Here is a 26,270-nt window from a genome sequence, read left to right as displayed (position 1 = left end):
CGAGCAGATTTACCTTTAAGGAAGTAGAAAAGGCTGACACAACATGTAGCTGCACTATTTGTTGTCGAGATCCTTTGGTTTGCTTTATGGAATTCAACAACTGTTCTAACACCTGGAGCCTTAGACAAAAACATAAAAAAAATATTACCACACAGAAGTACACAGAAGCAACTGCATGCAAAAATCTTCAGGAATTATATGCTTTAGCAATCAGTGTGTTTATAAATGTGAAACAAACCAAAAAGCCATGTATGCAGTGAGAAAATACATAGATAAAAACCCAAAAGAAGTTCTTGATCTCTTTCAAGCATTCTTTTATTTTGACAGAACTGTGTTGAGACACGCACTTGTTTCTCCCCATCCACTTTTTATGAAGAACGTATTATGTATTAAGCACCACAAAAACTGCATAATATCTCCCAAAATAGCTTCCATTTTGATCTGGCTATCAAAAAAACCCATTATTTTTCTGGGTCCACAGATTTGCTATGACAATAACCTCTTTTTGGATGTGCCTTTTCGTTGTCAGTAACTCTAAAGAGAAAAGTCCAATAATTTGTTGGTCTGATGCTATTCAGATGGTTTGCAGGCTCCACGTATGCAATTCATTATTTTTTCAGAACTGTTTTCTTCTGCAATCAATGTCAAACACTGTAACCATCTTAAAACATCTCCTAAATTCCCCAGCAGTTACACTTAATACTTTACCTGTGAGATTCTGTTATGTGGGAAAACATAACTCCAAAAAGTCGACTTGCTGCACTGATAACAGATAATGCGGGAGGTAGTGGTTTAGGTACTGAATCCCCTTTTGCACATTTCTCATAAATTGAATAAGGGTCATACTCCAGGCTGCCACCAGCTATGCTGTTACCTAAAAGGAGCTGTAAGAAGGAAAAGAGTGATGGCCATATGTTTGACCAAGTCTAAATAAGCACTGACCTAAATAGCTACAACTATACAAAAATACAATAGTACCTTTATAACAGAACAAAAAGTACCTGCTCTTCAATAAATCGGTGGTCAGTCTCCTGCAGTAAAGGACCGAGTAAAAGGAGATCGTTCTCATGACAAAGGGATGGAAGCAAGAATGCAGAGGCATCAATCTGGCTATCTGCGACAGTCAAGTCAGTCACTAACTCTTTCAGAACAGCACTGAAGTCTCCTTTAAATTCAAGAAAAAATATTCAAAACTATTGGTTAGTTACTTGCCACAAGCAACTTCGGGAGCAATATATTTATACTGAAATAGTAACAACCATGTAACATTTCTCCTTAGTTTTCAAATTGTTAATTAGAGAAGACTGTTAGAGGGGAAGCCACAGAGCACTACCTGACATAAGTAAGCTAAGCACCCACAGCAATCTAGAAGCAGAAAAACAGAAGACATAATGCCATACAACTGTCAGTAAATTAGTTACATTTACAAATAAAATAGAAGGGAAATGGCAGTTATGAACACAGCCATATTTTCTTCTGTTTCCTGAAAATTAATGCTGTGGAATGTATTATGTAATCACAAAGGAATACTTCAACTTGGCAAGCAGAAGTAATTTGAAACATCCATAGGTTTGATAAATAAACAAAAGCTGATGAATGCAGTCCCCCATTTTAGGAGTTTGCTTGCAAAAACCAAAGCAGGAGTTCACTGTAGGTTTATTGTAGGAGTTATTGTAGGTTATGATAAATTTCACTGTAGTTAAAACTTCCACATATTGTTGCACATATTTCTGACTAGGTTGTACACAATACAAAAACAACAACACTGGGCATTTTGAGTCAGACTCTTTAGGTCATTAAAATAGTCTTTGTAGTGAGAAAACATTTCCAGTGCTGAATCACATGTGATGAGAAAGGACTGGTTTGCAACTGTGTTGAAAAACACTGCAGAACTGATCTTAAAGAATGTACTCGGTCTTTATATAAATATTACATAACAATTTGCCTCCAGAGCATTAAGATTGAAAAGTCAACTCCCCATGAATTGGGAATTATCACCACTAAGAAGTGGGGACAGGAGAGAGATGGGCACTTAACACCACATATCCAATTCCTTAGATTCTATTTGGATGTTAGCTGATCACACAATAACATGTTTGCACTGAAGGTGCTTATAAATTTTCAAGACATGGAAGTTTCAAGAAGTGGGACAACACAGTTTTCAGCACCTGATGAGCACAAGCAGAGTTATTAGCATACTTAGAGCTGATAGCTGCAACCAGATACTTAACCCTGCCTGGAAACAGAACCTATTCTGAGACGCTGACTTTCTCTCCCTTACCCGTCAAACTCCTGGCCCTATCAGCCTGTTTCCCCTGCAGGCATCTGTTTGTTTGGCCTGCCTCCCTGGCTAATTAAGCAAGTACGTAATTTTTCCAGAAAACATTATTCAAATCTAAATGCAAAATGTTTGCACTATCAAATGTATTGCAAAGTGCACAGATAATGTGTGAAAGGAATGGAAATTGAGCCTTTAAAAAACTATTATAGTTAACAACTAGAAACTGTTCTTTCATTATTACTCATCACCATGACAATTAAATTTTTTTTTTAATCCCCTTCCTATGAATAATACCAGATTTTGAAATAAAATTTCATGGAGATACCCAGCATTTTTTAACCAAATAAAGGTTTATTTTAGTCCTGGACAGTTGGCAATCTTCAACACTTTAAACAATATTACACCAATGTAAAACAGTTCAAAATTTTAACCCAGAATGCTGTTTCAGCATTCTAGCAATTCATCCCAACCTATTAAGAAAGAAGTGAATGCCTGTATTCAATTTTATGGTTTAAACTGTGAAACATAACAAGCACAAAAAAGCTGAAGAATGAAAAGGACCCCAATGAGTTGTCTGACAAAACATATTAATTTCAGACAACAGAAAACATCAAGAAATCTAATAGAATTCAAGCCACTGAAATTATTTTTGTGAAATTTTCAATTTGGACAATATAAAACCTTTTACATTAACTCACAAGAAATAAATGTTTAGCCTTGAAAACATGAGAACATTATAATCCAAAACTAATGACACATGAAAATTATCACAAATATGATTTGTCATCTTAGAACCAGCTCTCCTCAGCTTAACAAGTTCATACTTTGGATCAGATAAATTACAAGTCCTATCCATTCATACACAAAGGAAGACAGCAACTAAAACATGTTAAATGTATTTCACTGATTTTCAAGTTTACCTAATATGTTCTTCTCATATCTACCACTGCTGAAATAATGCAAAAAATAAATTATGATTCATGCACACTCATGGTAAAACTTTGTAAAATTCTGCTGTTTGAGCAGATATGATTTTTAATGATGACAGAAAGCAGTGAAAGAAACATTGAAGAGGCAGAAAGTGAGCAGGAAAGGACCAAGCAGAGCCTAAATCATAGTATCTCAGGCCTCAGAAATTTAAATGCATGCACTGACAAAGAAGTTCAAGTATATGAATAGTCTGTTTTCAACTGTTTATTTTCCTGGCTATTTTGTTTTGCTCCTCTTGTGCTAAAGAAAACAAGTTTTGCACATTATTCACAAGTATTAGAAGTTACAAGTCCTGATACACATTTCTATCATCAATTTTCTCAAGAAGAAAACAACTTACAGATTTCTATCATCTGGTTAACTACCTGGACTGAAGAAAACAAATACAAAATAAATAAAACCATGAACTGGCAAAAGCTTCTCAATCAGTGTGTCACTCCGAGATATGTAAAATGAGCCCTGCTGTGCAACACAAGAGTACTCCTAATATTGTTCCTATTTATACTGACTAAATGTAGACATTGAAAAAAAGCATAATGAGTTCCATAGTGACATTGCTTCTCCACACAATTTATTTTAAAAATTCCCAGTATTTGTGAATACATACAGTTTCTGCATGAAGCTATCATACTGCAAGTAAGATTGAAAGAATGGTATTTGTTTCAAGTTTTACCTTAGAAACTTTTCATTGCATTTTTAAATTAAGCATACCTGTATGTTAAGATATATAAAAGTAAGTTCTGGCAATGTATGCATTTCCATTCTTTCCCTACTCTCATACTTCTGTATTACACATGCGTGTACACTTCTGAGACTACACCTGTCAAATTACTGCTTTGATTCTAAGACTATTTTCAAAGATTTCAGCAGGGTGCCCACTTATTATAAATAAACTTTTCAAGCATTTTCTTTATTTTTTTGTACTAGAATGCAGCATTCTCAGCTAGGCTGCTCTCTCACAAGAGGTACATTTTGCCGGTCACACTACAAAACACCGTGTATTTGTGGTGAAGTTAGAACATATATAAAAATCCCAAACACAACAAGAAACCAGCCATACCCAAATATTTGTATTCTGTAACATGTCATTCCTGTAATACAAGAACAAAAGGAATAACTTGCTCTCAGAGGTGGAGGTGTAATTTTCATTCACAAGTGAGTATTATACACTATGCTTCATTATATACATACTTCTAACATGAGAACAGCTTTAAGGTACAGGTAAGGGATTTGTCCCAATTCCCTTAGCAGTTACCACTAGATGGAGCAGATTATTTGAGTAAGGATTCCCTCCAAAATACAGAGAACACAGCTAATTCAGAGCATGGTTGCTCCATATCGTCTCTATCCTGAAGAATACCCTCTGCATCTCTTCACAGCTGACAAAAACACTATGGCTCCTACTGCAGTCCATAAACTACTGTACAACAAATGAGTTAAAGACAACAAAGATATTAAATATTCTAGCTGAAAGTTAGACCCATCCACCTACAGTGCATAGTTAATCTATCAGAGACCTAGATTCTTTTTGTTATGTTCTCCTATAAAAAGTAGGCCAATCCCCAGATTTTGTTGAAATTGTTCTCTAAATACAAACCCTTTATCCACAATCTGCACAGGATCAGAGTAATGTATCTCTAATATATACTTGGTTAAATCAATTAATTTGAATTCTTTCAATGGTCTATATCCAATTAGTTTAAGCTAAAGTTACACCTTTGGAAATTAGGATTTAGTGGAAAAGTAAAACAAGCATAAAAGAAAATAAATTTTTCAATTAGCTGGAAACTGAAACATTGTCTAACCTCAAGTACCAACCAAAAATAGGGTGAAAGGGTCTATTTGTAACAGGGGTCTGCATTGGTATTAGAAGGGAAAAAAGATCATGAACACTAGCTTTTCAAAGCCACAGTGACTTTGCTACAATTCATCAAACTTAAATAGAGCAAATAGTTTGCTTTTTAGAAAAGGCAGAACTAATTTTTGCTGGCTGAATATGTGTTGGACAAAAACTTTAAAATGAGCCCATGGTATTCTTAATGGATTTCTCCTTGTATGGAAATACCTACCTTCATAGGCCTTTGGGGGCAATACTGCTAGTAATTCATACAGTTTCTGTCTGTAAACCGTTGATGGTGTTTTTAAGGAATTTCCATATGATTTGTATATTGAAGAAAGCCTTAAAATATAAAAAGCACATTATAGATAGGAGGGACTTGAAGTTATGCAACACCCCAGTTTCATTTGTACCACACTAATGAATGCTTTTAAAATCTATACATAGTAGAAGTACATTTTGATTGCACAAAGAACAATAAAAGGAAACCAATTTACTTCACATGTTCTGACAGAATGTCTGTTGTCCATTTCTAAGCATTATTTTCATTTAATACTAGAGCAATAAACAAGATCTCTGTTTCCTTTGATTGTACCTATATTTATCACAACAAACTTTTGTGGATATAGTTCTCTAAATTAGAGCTTAGAACCCAAATGCATTAAATTGTTCTATATTCAAAAGGCAGAAGTTTAATAAAACTCTTTCCAGCTTAGATCTGAAATTAAATACAAAAAATATCCCCATCCAAAAGATGTTTTTCAAAGCATATTTTTGAACTTAGTGTCTTATTTAATAAAAAATAATGGTATATAAATGCAAATGAGTATGTTTTATTAAAAAAGCAGTATACAAAAACGACCTTAAAAAACCCTTCCTTAGATTTTTCACAACACTGGAATCTGCAAGCACATAAACACTGATTTTTGTCTCTTGAAAAGTTTTTTCTTTAGAAAGGGCTCTAATCAAATACAGATTACTCCAGCTTTTCAAATTACAATTTTATACACACACTTACTGTGTCAATAAATCAACAGCACTTGGGAGAGGAGGAAGAAGTCTCTGAACAACTTCATCGGTAAGAAGACCAGCACAGTGGGAAACAAAGCTTTTAATAGCTAGAAAAGGAATTGGATTTTAATTTACTTAGTGTGAGATATTTGAAGAAAAAAAATCACATTAGCAAAGTAATTACATTCCTACATAACTAATAATGAGTAAAAGTAGATATTAAAAAAGTCAGATGCACTTCAGTGTCTGAGCTTGGACAGTCATATCCTGACTTTTAATTGCATACATAAATGCAATTATTTATCACATTTTGTTAAGAACTACGTATGGTAAGTAACTGAACTTCATGGTAATTCCATAATAATTATTTTAAAAAAAGGAGGATTATCAAGTGACCTACTGCTTACTTTACTAGTTTTCCATTGAAGTTCAGTTCAATTACTATACTCTAGGAACCAATTAATATGTATATAATTTACAGAAAACTAAACTTGAGTTTCATTTCCAAAAGCACCTAGAGAATATACCATATTAAATACCTATTTTCTAAAGAAAAAGTATTTAAAGGTTAATTGTTTTATGTACTTCTAAAATGAAATTACTATTGAATTCCAGACTTTGTGATATATCTTAATACTGAGACAGAGGGGTGCTTACTATACCAGGATTCACATTTCTGGAAAGCAAAGCACTCTTTAGTACTCTAGAACACAAGACTGAAACACGTTCAGTATTTGAAGATCACTGGGGTATTTTCTTGAAACCCCAAATTCACAGCATTTCATGATAAAAAATTGCAGCCTACCAGAGAGCAGCCACATTCAAAGTGCTCTTTCCTGGTTGAGAATCACAACTACCTAATTGTAATTTTTACCCAAGTCCTTCCACTTTCACAAACATGTTTGAATGACTCACCAATTCTATTTTGTAAGTTGCCTGCAGAAAACAGAACCACTGTTTTCCAGATATAATAGACTTTATAAACAACAGAACATCCCCTGCTTTGGATCTTCAGTCATTGTTGTGATTTGTTTGCTAAACAAGAGAAGCAACCTTTCTGATTATCATTTATTGCTTGAATATATACTCATTAGAAGAAGGAGAGGAAAACCTCTCTTGGGTTTTTTTTTTGTTTGGTTGGTTTTTTGTTTGGTTTTGTTTGTTTCTTTTGTTGGGATTTTTTCCCTACAAGATGAAACATATATATAAACATTGATATACAAGCATATATGCTATATAGGAAGGAAATATAGCCTTTATCATCTAGTGAAAAAAAATCAGTATGAAGTGTTCTTGTTCTTTCAGAAAGCAAATTAATTAAGAGCCCAATTATAAATATGCAGAGAAAGACAGTAAATCCTGCTTACCACACAGGGCACCAGCACGACCTTCCAATGTTACTTGCCAGGTAAATGCATCTCCTCGTGTCTTCTCTGTTTCCAGGTCTTTAGGAGATGATGGAAAGATGCACTTCCACAGTAACAGGATTCGTGGGAGATGATGTTGGACAACTGCAGGACCTGTAAATATTGGCAGTTGTCAGGCCAATCAAGGATTAATAAAACTTAAATTTTCTTTCCTTCTCTTTTTTGTTGTGTTCACAAAATCTTTACATGAGTGAACTAAACCATATGCTACTTTCCAGCCTTCTCACATATAATTTCTCAAATATATATGAAAAATAAGTACCAAAACAGTAAATAACTAAATACCCATTGACACATTTACTAGTACATTACCAAACCAACCACAATGTCTGTTTGTTACAAAGTACAGACCCTGTGGATCACCAGCATAAAAGATCAATAGTAATGTTCAGAAAAGCAAACATTTGTTTTAGGTTAATTAAGTATAACAATGTTAACAAATTTAAAAAAAAAAAGCTGTTGTTGGGCAGAAGTAATACCTGAAGACATTAAATATATGACCAAAGCCAATAAAATACATTCTTCATTAGTATTTTATTGATCGCAGTCAATAATCTGACTAGTAATACATCTTGAAAAGTTCTGTAAGATTTCAAATGCCTAACAAGAAGGAAATACAAATTATTAGCTCATTTTTTTATTTTAAAATTCTTCATGACCACTAGGACACTTGGTTAGATTCACTTTGAAATTTATTATCTACATTTCATTAATAGCAGTCCCACTCTAATCACTATTTTTCTGACACTGCTCCCAGTGAACACCCAGTAGTAAATTTGAAAGAGATAACATTTTTATCTCAGAAAGGTTTTCTAAATATTTCAACATTTGGGGGTTTTTAAGTTATTTTGCACCAGTAAATTAGACGAAACCTCAAACAAAAAATCAGAGACAGAACACTGAACACCTTAATGTAGATTAAGAAGAATTGTAGAAAGCTACTACCTAATGTCATGAGAGCACCTATCAAGAGCCATCCAGCCTGCATTCGCTGCAGTGAAATGCGACTGCTCTGAGAAGCAGAACACAACAAATCCTCTGCTACTGTCATGATTACCTTCAAAGTAAAAGAGAAAAACAGAGAATCACATTTTGGTAGTTACCAATTTTTTTTTCAATACTATTTGGTGTAATACTTAATCCTATTCTCTTGCTCCCAGAGGAAGAGTGGCATCTTCCTCTTACACTATGGCAATAAACTCAAGCTCATGAAGCTGCAATTCCTGACTTCAGTATTAGTCTGGGACAGCTTCAGCAGTTCTCTGGAGTACTACATAAATTCCTTTGCTGCTTTGTACCCTCTCCTTTATCAGCAGTAAAATGACAACTGATAATTTCCACAGGAACCTGCATTGGAAGGATGCAAGTGATCTGATATTCTGTTTATGTCACAATGCATGCATGACATCTATGAATTACAGCTCAGAAGAAGGGTTGAGAGTGGTAATTATCTTTTTTATCCTTGTTACAGAATAAAGTCTACCATTCTCTCTGACTATTTTTCAAATCAACAAATTATATGACTGACAAATAAATTAAAATAGTGTAGTTAGAATTAATCCTATTTTAGCTGCTACAGAATAATTGCACATGCCCACTATGTGCTAAATGCAAGGTGACTCCACTTATTACCAAAAGGTACCTACAACTTACATTGAGGAACACCCTTGTGCCCATGTACAATTACCACAGAATGGCTACAAATGCTGTAAGTATTCTGCATGTAGTTTGCTTAAATTATGTTTCACATATGCTAAAAAATATCTTATATCTTGCATTATATCCAGTCTCCAAAATAAACTGCTTATAAGTCAGTATTCCAAGAAGTGTCATTATCAAAAGCATAATTAAAAAGCTTCCATTTAAAAAACATCCTTATATAAATTCTTTTCACACTTAAAATGTTATGAAAGGTTGCACATGAAAGTTTGCTTCATTAATGTTTTTACACTTCCAAAACTTCGTTTGACATCTTTTCTCCAATCTGAAAGTATTAGTTTTCCCAGTTCCATAATGCTACCAGGTGGTTGAAAAAGACAAAATGTATTTGTATAAATTTCTGCTAGAGTTAATACATTTGATTCTAAAATAAAACTGTACCTTTTTTAATTTTACTACTAAAAATCACTAAAAACTTAGTATACTTACATTACCTATAAAGTATAGATGCTAGAATGGATGTAATTTAATTATTTCTGACAATTTTTCTCTGTGTACTAGGAGGAATGCCTGATATTTGAAGAATTTTTAAAAACTGATTTATAAGCAATAGAACAGAATGTTAAATATATATAAACTCACTAATTACTTTAGGTTCCACCTGCAACTCTAACTGCCCTCTCAAAGAACAATCCATTAATACAGAACAGCTTCTCTACAGATCACTATTGTCTGTGTTTGATAGTCCCTTGTCAAAACTGCTCTACTCAACACTGGTCTCTTTCTGCTCCTCAGAAGAGAAACTAGTCTGGAATCTGGCAGTGTTCCTAGGAGAGAGCAGAAAAGGGCTTTTGTCAACTGTTCTGTTCTTCCCCCGGCCAGCTTAGTACTGAATACAGTGTTCCTCCCATTTTTTTTTTTGTGCCCTCCCATACCTCCTCCCTAGCCCTATTTCATCCTATTATATTCCTCTAAAAGAAATCTTTGTTAAGAATTATGTTTCTCTGTTAAACAGAAACTTCAGCTCTGCTTAGGTACATAGTATTTGAATGCCACTTCTTATCTATAAAAGTAGGCAAACTCCATTCATTTTGTTCTCTCTGCATGACCTTTCAGCAATCAGAAGGAAAAGTTCATCAGTCAGGACTCTGAATGTCCAGAATGTTCTTAATGTCCACTGATGCTGAAACAGCTATTTCCAGAAGAAAGAATGTAAGTTCCTACATTATGCAAAAAAATAGCATGTACTGCTGACATTTCTGATCCACCATAGTTTTCCTAACATGAGTAACTCAGTGGATAAAGTTCCCATTAAGATGGAAACAGCTCCTTCCCCCAGTCTTTATTTCTACAGCTGCATATCCTTAAAACTTCAGAGCACAGCATCTGCACTAGTGAAGAGATTGGTAACTTAGACTGAGTTAATGCAGGAAGCTGATTTCTGTTATATTCTGTAAAACAAAACAAAAGTGTCTATCGGTTGGACTTGACCAAAGATTTTCAAGATAATCCATAACAGCAGTTACTGTTGTAAGCACACCTGAGACGCATTCCCAAGAAACAGGAATTTCTGCTCCTCATACATGTGAGAAAAACGTGCTTGTTTGAGTCACGGTATGCTTCAAAGTCCTCTTCTTGAGGAACCAAAGTATCTCATCAATATCACTGGGTATTGTGATCAGTCACAAAGAAAACATGCAAATATCACTGCAAAAAAATATAACAACAGCATATATGAAAAGTATTCATACCATACCTTCCCTTTTCCATGTGGAATTCCTAAAGGACAATGTTTTACTGCACCCAGCAAAGCAGCAACAGCAAAACTATAGCCAGTTACTGCTTCTGGGCAGGACTTCAAAGCACTGAGTCGTTCAATGCAACGATCCAACAGCAGGGACACATAAGAGGGCAGTGCTACTGCAATACAGCGCAAACACCACGCTGCTGTCAGTCTAACTGAAATGCTGGGGTGAAGAATGACAGAAATTACTGCCTCCAGAACACCTGAAAAACAATATGCACAAACACACTTAAGAAAGAGGCAAGCAGATTGTCAAACAAGCAAAAATGTAAACACAGGACTGGCAAACAACATGATCCAATTTCTATACTTCTCTTGAAAAAGTCTATTTTCTTACTTTTAAATAATTGTAACAAATTTAAATCATTATGCTCTTTTTAGAAAAATTTATCCTGGATGAAATATAACATTATGGAGAAAACCTAACATATTGCACAGTTATCCCCCAACATACATAGAAAATATCTGTAGGCTTCTGTAAGGAAGTAGAAATCCATGCCATGGATGCAGCTAAGTAAGAACAATAAAGGCACCCAGCTCAATCTGTTTTATTATAAACATTACAAAGTGTTGCAATTTAAATACAACCCTTAATGGAGCAAAATTTAATAAAGTATTTTTTTCCTTGACATTCTTGTACAGGTTAGGAGACATACAGAACTCTTTGGGCGATGTCTGAAATTTTCCTATAGCCTGTAAGGCAGTTGACTTTCCCTCCTCCCCCTCGCCTTTTTTTTTTAAGTTCATTGGATTAAAACAGAAAATAATACAAGAACTATGGAGGATCGTGGTTAGGATACTGAACACATGAAGAATAGCCATAAGAAATCAAAGAAGATCACAGTGAACAAACAAATATAAATTGAACTTATACTCTGGTTCACAAAATAATTCAGGGCTTGTACCTGTACTGGAGTCTTGCAGTAATGGTGCTGCTGTAGTTCCTAAGCCATGAATGAGACTTCCAAGTTCCTGAAGTGCACACACAAGCACATGCTGACTCGCTGTTAGATCTGTTGTATTAATTTTTGTTTCCAAATTACCATCACTTATTGCAGCATCTGATAAGACATACCAGAAAAGCACCATGAAATCATTACCAAAATCTAACAAACAGATGGGAGAAATATTTTTGCCAGGAGAAGTAATTTATATTACTAAATCAGCTTTTACCATTACCATTTTTATTATTGTTTTCATAAAGGGCTATCTTCACTGAAACAAGTACATTTCCTTTATCAAAAGGATGGTGTAGTAACATCTGTAAGAGCAAGAGTGTGGATGAATGGAAAATACCAAATTGCTTATCTTTACATGATGGGGAATGGTAGCTAGCAACAAGAGTGCTACTGTCTTTCCTACCAAAAGTAACTTGAAGAAGACATACTTTGATATTACTTGCCTGATTGTATTGCATTGTAGGAATAAAGAAAGGGAAGAAAAGAATGAAATCTTGCAAGGGCAAGTGAGAAGGCAGAGACATGGAATGAAGAGGGAGGGAAACTTATGTTTTTTGAGAGTTTATATTTTGAGACACAAATCATTATGTCTGTTTAGACACAAAACATTTAGATATTTAAATCAGATACAACATGTACACCAGAGGACAACAGGTTATGTTCAGGATTTTCTTTCTTCTTCTCCAGAAGGACAATGGTGGAAGATCAGAGGCTTTTTCTGGAAGCAGTGTACAAGACCTTATCATGAAAGAGATCTGTTTTCTCCAGGAGAAATGCTCATTTGCCATTTAGGAAAAAAGCTTCTTTTTTGAACCTTCAGCAATGTTAACTGCTCTGAACAGGAAGGCAGGATCTGACTAGACATGCATTATCTGCCAACCTAACTTATTTTACAATACTGTCTGTATACTATTATTGCAATTATTTCATGTGTTAATGGTTAAAATTATATTTGCCAGGAATGGAGTGTTAAAAAAATCTGTTTATACTTATGTGGGTACACACAGACACACACAAGCAAATAACCAGCCCAAGCTAAAAACAAAGCAGTCCATCAAAAGCCCTCTACATTATCATGGTAATAAATCAGCACTATATATTCCATTTCTGCCGATTCTGGATTTGGTAGTTGGACAATCACTTAAAAAAGGAAAAACAGAGGCCCGAATGGATAATCTTGTTAGACCCATACCTACAACTTTCTTCAGTTTCCAGATGGCCTGACAAATCTCCTTGGCAGCTGCAATCTGAGCCTTTTCCCCAAGCAGGCCTCCTACTGTAGCTCGAAGGATGAATGAAACACAGCGGCGACAGCCGACAGCATCCATCGGACTCTGAACTGCCTTAGGGTGAGACTGAGACACAAGGTCTAGAATGTGGGATAGGAAGGCAGAGAAATTCCTTTCAAGCCATTGTGCTCCTAATGTAGAGACAAACACCACGTATGCCTGAAAGAGATGTCAAAAGAAACCCACTTCAGAGAAAAATACGTGGAAATTCACTGCTAACTATCCTATATATTTATTTTTTTCATCTTCACATTGCCACAACTAGAACATTAAACTGTAATGATGTATAAACTTATGCATCCATAAATCATATACATTCTCACTCTGAATTTTTTTATAATATGTATTATTTTAATTTTTTTAATAATTTAAATTACTATCAAAACTGTTATGGGTCCCTTCCAATTCAGCATATTCTGTGATTCTGCACTACTAATATTCAGCCTGCTTTGACTGCAAGTTATTTCAAGCTGCTTGCCCATGTCATCTTATTCCAGAGTGTGAGAAATGGCAGTTTACCCTGCACAGGCACTTGTTATGTAAAACATTGTGTTTGGTCTCACTGAACAACAGCTTTCAGCTATTTAACATTCTGCGCATGAACCCCAAATTTAATGTATGAATGCATTTTAAGAACTACTATGTTACAAAACTATAACCCATAACCCAGAGAAAATTTGGTTATTAAAGGGTCTGAATCAGGGAATATTTGCAGCCCCCAAGCACTGTTCTTCAACCCAATGAATTTTAATAGTTAGCCGTGCAATGGAGGTACCATAAAAAGACTGTCATCACAAAGAGAAAGAATGCAGAATCACTTTACAAACCTAATCACCACAAGACCATTTATTTCGACACATAATAAGCTCCCATACAATTGCCTTCTATGTGCATATGTTGGATGTTTTTAATGAATAGATCAAGAAAACAGAATACAAAAAATGAGAATATGCAAATGAGCACACAAAATTCCTCATAAGAAAGGAATGTTCTACTACTGCTTGTATCAATCTACTTTCAACTACAGCTTATATCAATCAATTTGTGTATTTGCCTACCTACTTTGTCTTGTGTCTAACATTCACAACAAAATTACTCATGTAAAGGAAAGGGAACTATTGTAGACAAAATAATTATACTATTAGATCCTGTTAGCAGCTTATTGCTCTTGACAAATACTACTTAGGCATCATAATGCATCAGTACATTACCCTGGTTTTACAGATTTGAAACCTGAGGAATTTAACAGAATAAAGATTTGTGAAGAGTGATACTGCCATGGCTTCATTTTAAACTCTGTCTTGAACTTGGCTTGAACAAGTATAAAATCTTCCATACGTAAGAAGTCATCTCCAGAGCCTTTCTTATTTTTAAATTCATAATAAGCTGTAACTCACTAATTAATACATTTTTAACTGCAAGTGTTTTCTATTCACAAGCACTGATAAATTCACAAATTTTCAAGCTTTATTTTGTAGAAACACTGCACTATTTAAACTGTTCTGGTACAGTATGAGTGTACTGTCTAGCACATGTGTTAACATAGATACACATGAAAAAGGAGACAACTTTCAAAAACCAGAACAAATAGTCAAAACATTCAACTGAGATATCTGATATATTCCTGGAAAACTAATAAAACTACCATGTATATAGAACATTCTGGAAATCTCTGGCATGCATTTTCTAGGCAAATAGCTGTCAAGGTATTATTGCTGCCTAGCTTTTCTGTTCTCTCTGCCAAAAGTTAATGCTTCCACTCGGCATGACCTGAGCACAGAAGACAATTTGTAGCACCTTCTAGCTGTTTCACTGCAAAATCTGGCAGCTTGTATCAGTAACTCAAGCTAATTGAAAGATCTTTTGCACAGAAGTTGAAATGTACTGACAAACTCCCTTACTGCAAAGGTGGTTATCATACAGCTGTGGGACTAACCTACTAAATTAATCATAGCTACTTCTACATAAATGTTCATCATGACCTTTAGTACTGAGTCACAGGTTGCACATTTGAATATCTGCTATTCAGCATGTTTACATTTAAGATAATATTTGCAGGATGAAGCCAACCCAATATTATCCGAATATTATCTGAAAATTTTGTACTGCTTTTTACCAGTAGGCACTACATGGCCTGGCTTCAGTCCTGTTCAGTTTACAAGGTTCTATGCTTTAAGCATCCTGGAATACAGCAAGACAGATGCTGGGTTTTTTCCACTAAATTCTGTTTTCCTTACTTTTCATGCACTTCCTCAAAGCAGAACCATCTTTTCAGAACTAGACTTGGAATTCCCTACACAGAAGAAAACTATTTCAAGTTCAAACATTTCTTCTAACTTCTCTCTTTAATTTTCAAATGTAAGGAAGTAAGTTTTAAATTAAAAACCAAGGAATTTATTTATATTTCTCATTTGAAATTCATATCATGTGAAGCTGTCACAAGTAGTACATATTTAATTTTTAAAATGTCACGCTCTCGGGTAAACAATAAGCAACATCAGAAATATTTTCTTTCTAGCATGACTCAAGACGTAAATCCTTATTTTGAAATACATACATTTCATTACAAATACAAAAAAAAGGATGAAAGAAGAGATATATACAGAACAAAGCAATTATACAAATGTTTGGCAATCTCAGTAAATCATAGCTGATGTAATCCAAACCTGGGTGACTCCAACTCTAACATCTCTGCTGACTGAACTGGTCCCTTTCAACATATCACCACTGGCTCGTAGAAATCCAGAACTTCCACGCAGAAATCCAGTTCCCAACAGCTCCATCGCATCTTCCAAAGAGATTCTGCGGAAGTTATGCTTGGTGGACACTAAGAACAGATGTACATCTTTAGAGAAACAGTTCAAAAATCTTGCTACATTTTAGAAGCAGAGATTCAACTGTCTTAATTTTAGTAAAAATAATTTGCACAAACTCAGTAGTACAATCAAATCCAAATACTGCTTGAGCATAACTTCACAACAGAAACTAGGACATTCTAGCTCTCAGTGCTCCAGCAAAACACAGTATTTCTCAAGTTTTTCTGCTTTAACTACCTTTAAGTAATATGCGTACTTACATTCACCCACCCTCAGTATTTACCATCTATGCTCCCTCTGCAAAAAGGTCTGTAAGGTCTACTCCTACCACCCACAGCTTCCTGAAAGCCCTAGTTCTTACATATTCCAGCTTACCAGCAAACACAACCTCTATTCCAAACCTCAGACAGGGCAGATTCCCCTCTACTACACCTAGCCAGGTAAAGACACAGCTACAGGTCCTCTTACAAAAAATATCAAGTCACCTTAGCATGAACATAGTCCTCTAAAAGAGTGAGAAAAATAAAATATTTGCAATTGTTTAGGAAAATTATCCACCCCCAATTCCTATTCCAATGCTTTATTTCTTGATAGAAAGTTTATTTAAAATCCATGCTGGGACATGTACATATAAACTTAGCACGATGACAGCACGCTGTGCAAACTGACCTAATATTTTCACTGCATTTTTTACTCTTTCAAGGATTCAAATGAGAAAAGGAATGAGAGGATTGGAGATAAAGATGTCCAGAAAAAAAAATTAAACAAAACCCACTCAATATCAGCAGGTGATCAGACACAATGCACAAATTTCAGGAGTACAAATTTCTTCATGTACTGCCCCCTCCATGTCTCCTCCAGCCCCTTCAAGTCCCCATTGAGCTTCTGCCCCACTTAGCTCTAACTTCTTTTTAACTAAAAATAACTAAAATAAGGACGAAACTCCTTGAAATAGACAACCAAATAATTTATAAGCTTCTTACATAACCTTATCTTAGAGCCTTAGAAATAACAAGTACATTGCTTACATAGATTAAAGGCAACTAATGAGTCTATAAAGAGGTCAGAATTTTTTTTTTATTTTATTGAGAAAAGATAAGTGCTGGGTTTTTTTCTGTAACATAGCAATTCTCTCCAAAAATTTCTGGGGGAAATAATTTGTAAACCAAGACTTCAGAGTCTACAATGCAAATAACACAGCCCCAAGTATTCTGAAAGACAGTAAGCTGGGCTGAAAGGCATGCCATTTTGTCCTTTGCTGGTTGTTGCACTGAAGGTCTTCTCTGCTGTCATTAAAAGCAGAACAGTCAGTCTGAATCACACTTATTCTGCATCCTATTATATTTTGCTTAGATTACAGTTCGACATTTAGCTTGGGGCTTCTAAGACTGAAACCACTCAGTCTGAATCACACAAAGAATTGGAGATGATAACTTTGTGCCAGGATGCTTTAGTCAACCCAAGTCCTGTCTATCAGAAAAAACTGTTACATAGCTGTTGTGTGAACAAAACTGCCTGCAAATACCTGCTTCTGATCATCATTATACTGCTATCCACTGACAATCCAGATGCTGTATTGACTACTGCAGAAAAACAGCTTGAAGGTATCCTTAACTTTTTAGTTTGACAGAGAGAACTGCCCCAAATCTTAATTATTTCTAAACTGCTTAAATCAATCTTGCTTTTCAGTTCCTAAAGTTACTAATTTCTCTCCATACAACAACAATCTCATAGTGGAGAAAATGTTTTCTAACCACTTTCCATTGTTCATTATTTTATAAAGATAGATAGATAAACACAACCAAAAAACAGCACTTCACAAGAAAAAGGTTAGAAAAAAGACCAAACCAGAGATATGAACACTTGGAAGAAGCTTACAATGTGATTTTACTTCAGGCTTCAACAGAACTTGAGAGTTTATTATAATCTGACAGATTTTTGCAAATGAGGTATCAGCAAAGAAAGCACATATTTTACCTGTTATCTGCTTAGATGTTAGAGCTCTAGCCAATATTGTGCCCAAAAGTTTTGAAACTGCTAATCGTACATCATAATTGGAACCTTCAAAGGATTTAAAACATAAGGTAACAACACTATCCAGGTCCGTAGTCCACATAAATAGTGCTTCATTCTGAAGTTCAAGAAGACACTAGACAAAAAAAGGGAAATAAAAGTGTTTTGACATGGAAAAGCACTCAGTAAAAATTTCAGTTTGCTATATAATGCAATGAGTTCTCCCTAACAAAATAAGCACCTTGCTTCATACTAAAATTACTTATTTTTTTTTTTCTGCCAAGTTAATATCAAAGGAACACACATAAACAAAGAATGTTTCTACTTTCATGTTCATTTATCATTAAAACATAATTTTATGTTTTAGGGAGCTACTTACAAGAGCTATTGGAGCAGTTTACCTTAGCAGCAGCACAGCGGACAGCCATGGATCGATCTGTCAAACACGATCGAGCAGCTTTGTAAATATCTCTGTGACAGGGGATAGCAGCAGCTCCTAAACCATTTAATATATTTTGCAAACTAAGCATGATTTCATAACGACCTTGAGACTGAAAAATGAAAAAGAGAAATTTTGAAGTTTTGTAACCCTAAGTTCCTTGGAAATACAAAATGCCAACTACTGAAATAGGTAAAAAGGCTGGATCTTTTAGAGATATATTTATACTGAAATAAGTTAATGCAGATAACTCACCCCAAAACTCTACAAGCAAATGAAAATAGTAATTCTATGTTCTATTGAAAAACAATAACTACAAGTATAAAGCCCAAAACAAAGTACAAGCTATAGAAAAAATGTTTTCATCAACAATACAATTAAATTTTCTAATTTATGAAGTAGTTTCATGAAATCAGATAAAGAAAAGCTGTGATCCATCCTTTTACAGTCATAATCCATTAACTCTAGGATTTCTTTAGAATGTAGACATTTTTATCTGACTTTTCACAATTTTTTTTTGTGTTTTGGTATCATGCATTTTTTTCTCTCATTCATTGGTCCAGCTACCAGCAGTAAAAATCCTTTTATTTTTCCAATCATTCTTTAAACATGCTGTTCCAATACCTCCGCATTCTTCATTGCTTTAAGCACATTCCCAACGGTGTCAGTAAAACTGTTTCCCAAAATTCTTCCCAATTTTTTGTATAAATAGCCCAAGCATACCACCGCAGCACTAAAACAAAAGCAAATCCAAAGACGCGTGAAAATGGATGCACTAAGAGATGAAAGGGATTAAGACGACTGAAGTAATCAATATGCAGACAGCAAAATAACTAAACAGGATGTCCCAAAAATGTAAGTGGATCATCAAAAGGGAAAAAAATAAGGTCTGTATGTGGCACACACCCTCTAGAAGAAATGCAAATATAAGGATTGCTAAAGTAACTTGGATAATACAAGAATTCAGGTAATACAACCTTCCAGGACATTTTACAAGAGGAACAGTTCTCATATGCACCTTTAAACCTTAACCTTAACTTCTTACTAAGCATGCTCTGTGCCATGCTGCAGCAGATGCTGCCAGAAGCAGTTAGGGAAAGTTTATTTACAACTTGATGGTTGACAGTAGACTGGAAATGGTGTAGTAATTACAATTTTGTCATTTATGTACCACAGTACGTAATAAGGAAATACCTTGAAGGAAATAAAACTATAAACCCACGTCTCTTTCACGGTAGACGGATTTTGAATTTAATATTCAGGTGAAACACCTGACAAATGGACTCTGTGTGCTCACTGGCCTTTCCTTCATTAAAGGCAAAAAATGCTAATATTGAGGGGAAAAAAAAGAAAAATAGGTGCCTAATGAAAGAGCATTTTCCTTTTAGTAATTTTAGTAATTAGTTAATGAAAACACTTTGGTTTTGTATTGGCTGATCTATAACAGATCTATAAATCAATTAATTTCTTGAATTCAAAAAGAATTGTATGCTTAATCAGCTTTCAGCTCTTTTCCAGACCTACTTAAATATGTAGACATTGCTCAGCATCCCCTTCAGCAAAACATTTTGCTTATCCCCCAATTGAATTCATGTTCCACATATATAATTTTAAATTCTCATACTGAATAAATTCTTAATTTTAAAAATACATTTAATATTTACAATTATTCCCTGAATGCACAGTAAGAAATGCAAACCTAGTATCCTTTATCTCTTACCATATTACAATATTACTTTCATTAAAAACCTGTTTTTTGTTATTGCTTTTATCCTACTCAGTACACACCAACAATTTGGATTTAAATTTTGTTCATGGTGTGCCTGGGCATGAAATTACAATTTTCCAATTTCCCTTCTAAATTGAGCATCTGATGGTCACAGGTACTCTCCTTAATAAAGTAATAAGCTGCATTCATGCTGCATGACCTGTTTACCTGATTTGGTAGAGCATTCACATCATGCTGAGTTTTAGTAGCAAATGAGCACCTAACTAAGGTTTTGTTTAAATGCTTGCCTAAAACATTTTCGTCTTCCACATATAGGAAATAAGTGATAATCTATGAGATAAGAGACCAATTCACTGGAATCTGTATTTAAAGCAGCCCCCAGGTGTATCAACATATTGTGAACACTGATGGTGAAGTGTTGCTACAAGACAACATGGGCATGCATGCTAAATATGGACAGATGGTAAAGACAACATTTAATCAAGATCAAAACAAAACAAAAAAAGCAGTTTTTCTACACTCAACACCAATAATTCATATATTTGCAACCTAGGATGAAAGATTTTATTCAACACACAGTTCTGTAGTTCCAGTTATTTTCTGTAGCCTGTTATCTCCGTGTCAGTTCTACCAGAAATCCCTTTACAAAAACTTTATTGAAGAAAATAATGTTTTACAATTACCTTTTTCTCCATCCCTTTCTTCCTCTTCTTACCACTGCTTACATACCCAGGAACAGGTGGTGTACACTGCCACCTCTCTCCCCAGCTACTACTCAGCATTCTGGCTTCATCTCTCATTTCTGCTTTACTGCCAATGGCCTGCCCCATCCCTCCTTCCTCCAGTGTGGCACATCACAGCTGGAGTGGGAAGACCTGCAGATCTCCGTCCCACAGTACAACTCAACTCTAATGTTAATGCATATCATTGTTAAGAATGTAGTATAGCAGTAATTTACTTTGCAAGACTAAGATCCTTTACAGCAAAGTTATTTCTAACTCAAAAGACTGTACAAGAGGTCAACTGGAACAACAAAGAAACAAAAAGAATGGTATAAGAAAATACAAATTACTACTTGCAAAATCTATTTTCAGGAATCTTTACTTGTGTTGTCAGACAGGTTCAGCATCCTGCTCTTCTTTCAATACCATATCATTAATGCAAAAGGATGTTCATCTATCTTGACTATCTTCTATCTCATCTTTATTACCTTCATCTTTAATTTGCTTCACTATAGTAAGTGATGTGCATAATTTAGGGAATTAAGGTTATTCATTATATTTCTGGACATAAAGATTTGGCTTCACATTCTGAAGTAACAGTTTATGTTTCTCTGTTCTGTTGGTTAGGCTTTCAGTATTTAGTTACAAACATTTCAGGCATTTTTAACTATATCCAGTTTCCCACCGGAATTAAGAAATGTTCTCAGTAACTGTCTTTTCTACCTGCAGTTGTGCTTGTCTGTTTTACTGCTCTTCTCAGCACCATTATTATCTTTTCCTTGTTTTTGAAGCACCTGCTCTCTCATAACTCTGTTATCCATTGCTGGTATTCTCCCTGGCCTGATTTTCAATTGTCTGGCTGGAGACACCAGGTGTCCTCTACCCTTTTGGTTCCTGATGCTCCTATGCAACATGGACTACCAGCACAATCCTTGTTTTATTATGTATTTTGTGGCAGTGAATTCAGATACATCTCACCACTTAAACCTGTCTCGTTATTACTGGATCTGATGCTTGAGGGTAAAAACACACTTACAGTTTTGTAGGCAGATAACTTGGTGAGTCATCTTTACTCCGAATGAGTTCATTGCATTTGTCAATTGTTTGGTAAACAGAAAAAGTGTCTCCAGTGCTATAAAGTACAGCTAAATTCTTGGCAAGAAGCCGTCTGGTAGGAGGTCCTGGTGAATTGTTTAATAAAGAAGTCAATTGTTCAACCAGTTTCTTCTGGTTTTCCCTTATATCAGCCTGGAAATAAAATCAGTAACCAGTTAAAGTTCAGTTAAATTTAAAAGTTAGTTATAGATGACTAATTCAAATGCCCTTTACTTTTCATTATTACCATTCTGATAATGACATTCTGAACTACAAATGAACATTCTTGTGCATTGTTATACTCAAAAAAAAGACATCAAGTATGTGAACTTTAAAGAAGCTGAGTTTCAAGACTTGAGCATTAGAAAAGAAAGGACTTCCCTTAAAACAATTATCCAGTCTTATATACATTTTTAATACTCTTAAAAAAAAAAGAACCTGGCACTGTTTTTCATTTATGTATTTTCATCACAAATAACAACCCTTAAATAGCATTTGTTGGTTAGTTTATTCTTACATGTCAACATAACCTACTCAATATATACTAAACAGTGAATCAACCAATTGGAGAGTTGGCTGGAAACAGATCTTTTATCATTTAACTAGGAACATTTTTAAAGAACAACAAAGAGAAAGATGTTACATTCCTACTTGGTAGAGAAGCATCAAATAATTGTGCAACATTAGGTGGAAGCATTACTGATATTCTTCATAATGGGGCTTCAAAATCTTGCAGTAATAATAGGAGCTAAAATAATTAAAATTCCTTTCATTGTACAAGTGGCTCTGTCATTAGAAGGGCTGTAACCAAGAACTTAGAACATTTAGAAAGCTCCTGTTAACACTCAGTGTACTTTTACAAGATATTAGGCAAATAACATTGCAGGCTGCTCTTTGATTTTAAACAAAATAATAAAAAGACAGGCTTTTCTTCTCAAGTGTCATTACACTTACTCTGCTAGTCATTGGTAAAAGCTTTTCCAAAAACTGTAACCATTCAAAAATGAACTCTGCTTTTTGAAATTCACCAAGCTGGTTATATGCTTCTTCATTAAATAGTAAACTGTGAGCCAACTCCATTCCTTGAAATTCTCCTCAAATCTCCCAACAGTGCAGAATGAAAAAAAATCCAACGAACTACCAAACAACATTAATCAGTTTTCTTCCTCATTAATATCTGGCAAATCAGAAGTCTGAACACCTAAACAGAAAAAAAAAGTTAATAAAAAGTCAACAATCACATAATACATAATATTAATGCTTGAGTTACTAAAATGAAAATTTCAAAGGAAAGCCTAATATAAAAAGGAAATTATAGCAGTTTTTAGATGTCTTTAGTAACACCAAATGTTTTTGAAAATGGCATTGATGTAATATGCCAACTGAAGTTAAATATACATCTGAGTATGTTGGGATTGATATTCCTTCACCTTGTTTTGCATGAAGTGAGGTTTTCTAGTCCTCAATCATATACCTGAAAGTAATGACCAACTGACCTCAAAGATAATGATTTTGTTATCAAGAACGAAGTGCAGCAAAAGCCACAACCAATAACTAACAAACTCCTGTTAATTATAATCACAAATATAAATGTTGACATATTATTCGAACACTTTTGGTATTCTCAGGGCGAGCAAGGCATAAAGAGCCCCCAGAATTTCATTGCTGAGCAAACCTCTAATAATTTCTTCTGGGAAAAAAACCCCAAACCCAAGCCTGAAAATATTGTTTTGAAACCTAGTTCTAAAGAAGCTATGTTTTATTTTTGTCTCTCAGACTATTTGAGAACTTCCACATTGTAGATAAGCAAACCAAGATGGAAAATACTTCTAATGTTATCTTTCCCCTGCGATATAGCCTCAAAATATAAAAGGGAATATTCTGTAGGAGTCACAAATAAAAACAGTCCAGGAGATTCTGGTAAAATGTCAACCATATTTTCAACTCCCGAGCAAGTTATCCTTTTCAGAGGTCACTAAGACTGCTGAACACAGTTTTTCTGATGCAGTAACAATATTATAGTGTAAAGTGATCCCTTAAGCAGTAAATGGGCAATACAAAGCTTTGGTAAATAATTTAGTACTCAGGTTGTCATCAGACACAGAGCAGAAGATGACCTTTACCACTTTCTACACATTGTTATGTAAAATTTACTCACAAAAAAAAAGAGTCACATTTAATTATCATCATGAACTGTCACTTCAAATCTACCTGAAATACCAAGCAGCTTGACAAGGCACCACACTATAATATGGCAAGCATATCTAAACATACATAGCACATTATACCTGAACATATTTTTTCTGCCTAGGTACATAGAAGTTCACAGTTCAGTTATCTCACTCCTACAACACTCATAGAGTTTAGGTCTATCCTCACATTTTTGAAACACATACCAAAAAAGTAGAATTTAGTGTAGAGTTTCATTACTGCTTCGCATGAAAATTACATGTGTAAGTTTCAAATGCTCCTTTCTCCCTCTCACTCAAGGCCTGTTCTAATGTCTACCATATCCAAACCACCTACAACCACAGCAACTTATCCAATTTATATACCCATCACAGGATTACAACCCACAATTGCTTTCCCCAAGCAAAAAGATCAGAGTTTGCTGTCAGACATGGGCACTTAACTCACCTAGCAGATAATTTCTCCTCATTGTAAAAACTGTCTCTCTGCTGCTCCAGGCTTTTGTATCAAGGATGTTAAGGACTCAATTTTCTAGGGAAATAATTAATACAAAGATCAATGTTAGGAATTAAAGCATATAAGACACAAGTGTTTCTACAGAAAACAAGAATTCCAAAGTCTTGCAATACCAACAATGTTTATTAAGTAACAGCTCATCCAAAAAGACCGGACCTCCATGAATATTAGCTCCTTATATGCTACATTTAAATTTGACAGACCCACCATATACACCATACAACTGGGGTAATTTAACTACTGAAATCACCTTTCTCATTTCTGTTTTGTTAACTCAGTTTAATTCTAAACCAATAAAAAGGAAGTTCAAACAGCATTATAACCATAATAATTTTCTACAAAGATTATCCAATCCAGAACTGGCAAAGGTGATTCAACTGTTCTGAAAAATTCATGTACAATACTATCAATACATGACATGAGGATTATCAACCCATTCTCCTAGCCTCCAGATAAAATTTTAATATTAGAATTTACAGGCAAAAACATTTCCTTTCAAAACTCATTCAACTTGAACTTATTCTGGTAGAACATAAAATACATGTTGCAAGTTATTTAAAAAGCATTCACTTTTCAATCACTCTTCAAAATATTAATGCTGAAAACAAATAAAAAAGACATATATCGGAGTAATCCAAATGTTTTTTTGCCTGGTAAACCAGTGTTCAGACTGCTGAAGAAACGGTTCAAGATTACCTCACAGCCTTCAAAAGGGTAGGTGACCAAGTGGATGAAGACAGATTCTTTACTTCATAATAAAAACAAGGGAGCTTACCTCCTGATAGTAAAAAATATTTTCACTGTAAGGATTATTGGCCACTGGGACCCGTGTTGAAAAATGGGAGAACCTGCACCCTCAGGGGTTTCTAACATTTGACCAGACAAAGCCCTAAGCAACATCATCTCAAGTTATGATTGTAACTTGTTTCTAAATGAAACACTCCAATTGTATAAGCACACACTTGCAAAACCAATATAAATTTATTTATTTTTAGCTTAAATTAAAGAAAGAATGTTCTGCTGTAGTTGCTGATCTTTATAATGAACACCTGCTAACATGACCAGAAACACTACCATTTCTCAAAAAAAAAAGAGACTATTAGTACTGAATTACAAAGGCTGACTGCTTACTATGCAAGGATTAGTTTTGAAGAAACAGATCTGTCCATGCAGGGAAAAAAAAATAAAAAATACTAGACCTGATCTTTCCACTGCTGATAAACAAGCAAACCTCGATTTCATGAACCTGTATAGAAAGCAGCATACTCCCTATCCTATCCAAAACACCTATTCCCTTCCAACACTTATTCCCTTCAATAAGCTGTAAGCTGCACACCAGGGACACTTATGAAGTTTCAAAAGTAATGATAAAAGAAGGGCACATGCATACAAACTTGGGAGAAGCAGGGCAAGAATGTAGGGCATTAAGTTCTCCTGCAGCATACTGGTTTTGCAGAGAACAGAGCAAAAGGCACAGTGCAAAGCTGAACACA

General features: G+C 34.7%; 1 protein-coding gene across 8 annotated transcripts in view; it reads right to left on the bottom strand.

The window, feature by feature from the left end:
* HEATR5A (HEAT repeat containing 5A) overlaps positions 1-26,270 on the bottom strand; it is a 64,124-nt gene that overhangs the window by 29,864 nt on the left and 7,990 nt on the right. For 7 of the 8 annotated variants that reach the window (XR_010364486.1, XM_064424019.1, XM_064424021.1 and 4 more), the window contains exons 2-18: positions 24,709-24,792; positions 23,026-23,272; positions 22,013-22,224; positions 19,150-19,258; positions 18,488-18,637; positions 18,051-18,222; positions 15,924-16,084; positions 13,161-13,416; positions 11,915-12,070; positions 10,962-11,212; positions 8,492-8,603; positions 7,487-7,639; positions 6,127-6,226; positions 5,341-5,450; positions 1,002-1,165; positions 709-884; positions 14-119 (exon numbers count right to left, since the gene is read on the bottom strand). Coding sequence is in view for 7 of the 8 variants with exons in the window: in XM_064424019.1 (XP_064280089.1) it covers positions 14-119; positions 709-884; positions 1,002-1,165; positions 5,341-5,450; positions 6,127-6,226; positions 7,487-7,639; positions 8,492-8,603; positions 10,962-11,212; positions 11,915-12,070; positions 13,161-13,416; positions 15,924-16,084; positions 18,051-18,222; positions 18,488-18,637; positions 19,150-19,258; positions 22,013-22,224; positions 23,026-23,151 (2,514 nt within the window). In the remaining variant the exon portion in view is untranslated. Of the gene's footprint in view, positions 1-13; positions 120-708; positions 885-1,001; positions 1,166-5,340; positions 5,451-6,126; positions 6,227-7,486; positions 7,640-8,491; positions 8,604-10,961; positions 11,213-11,914; positions 12,071-13,160; positions 13,417-15,923; positions 16,085-18,050; positions 18,223-18,487; positions 18,638-19,149; positions 19,259-22,012; positions 22,225-23,025; positions 23,273-24,708; positions 24,793-26,270 lie in introns of those variants that run through there. The other variant, XM_064424023.1, reaches the window with a different exon arrangement.

The sequence above is a fragment of the Passer domesticus genome, chromosome 6 (genome assembly GCF_036417665.1).
Source record: "Passer domesticus isolate bPasDom1 chromosome 6, bPasDom1.hap1, whole genome shotgun sequence".
Taxonomy (NCBI): domain Eukaryota; kingdom Metazoa; phylum Chordata; class Aves; order Passeriformes; family Passeridae; genus Passer; species Passer domesticus.
The sequence above is the reverse complement of the archived record's forward strand: the minus strand, read 5'-3'. Positions and strand labels throughout refer to the sequence as shown.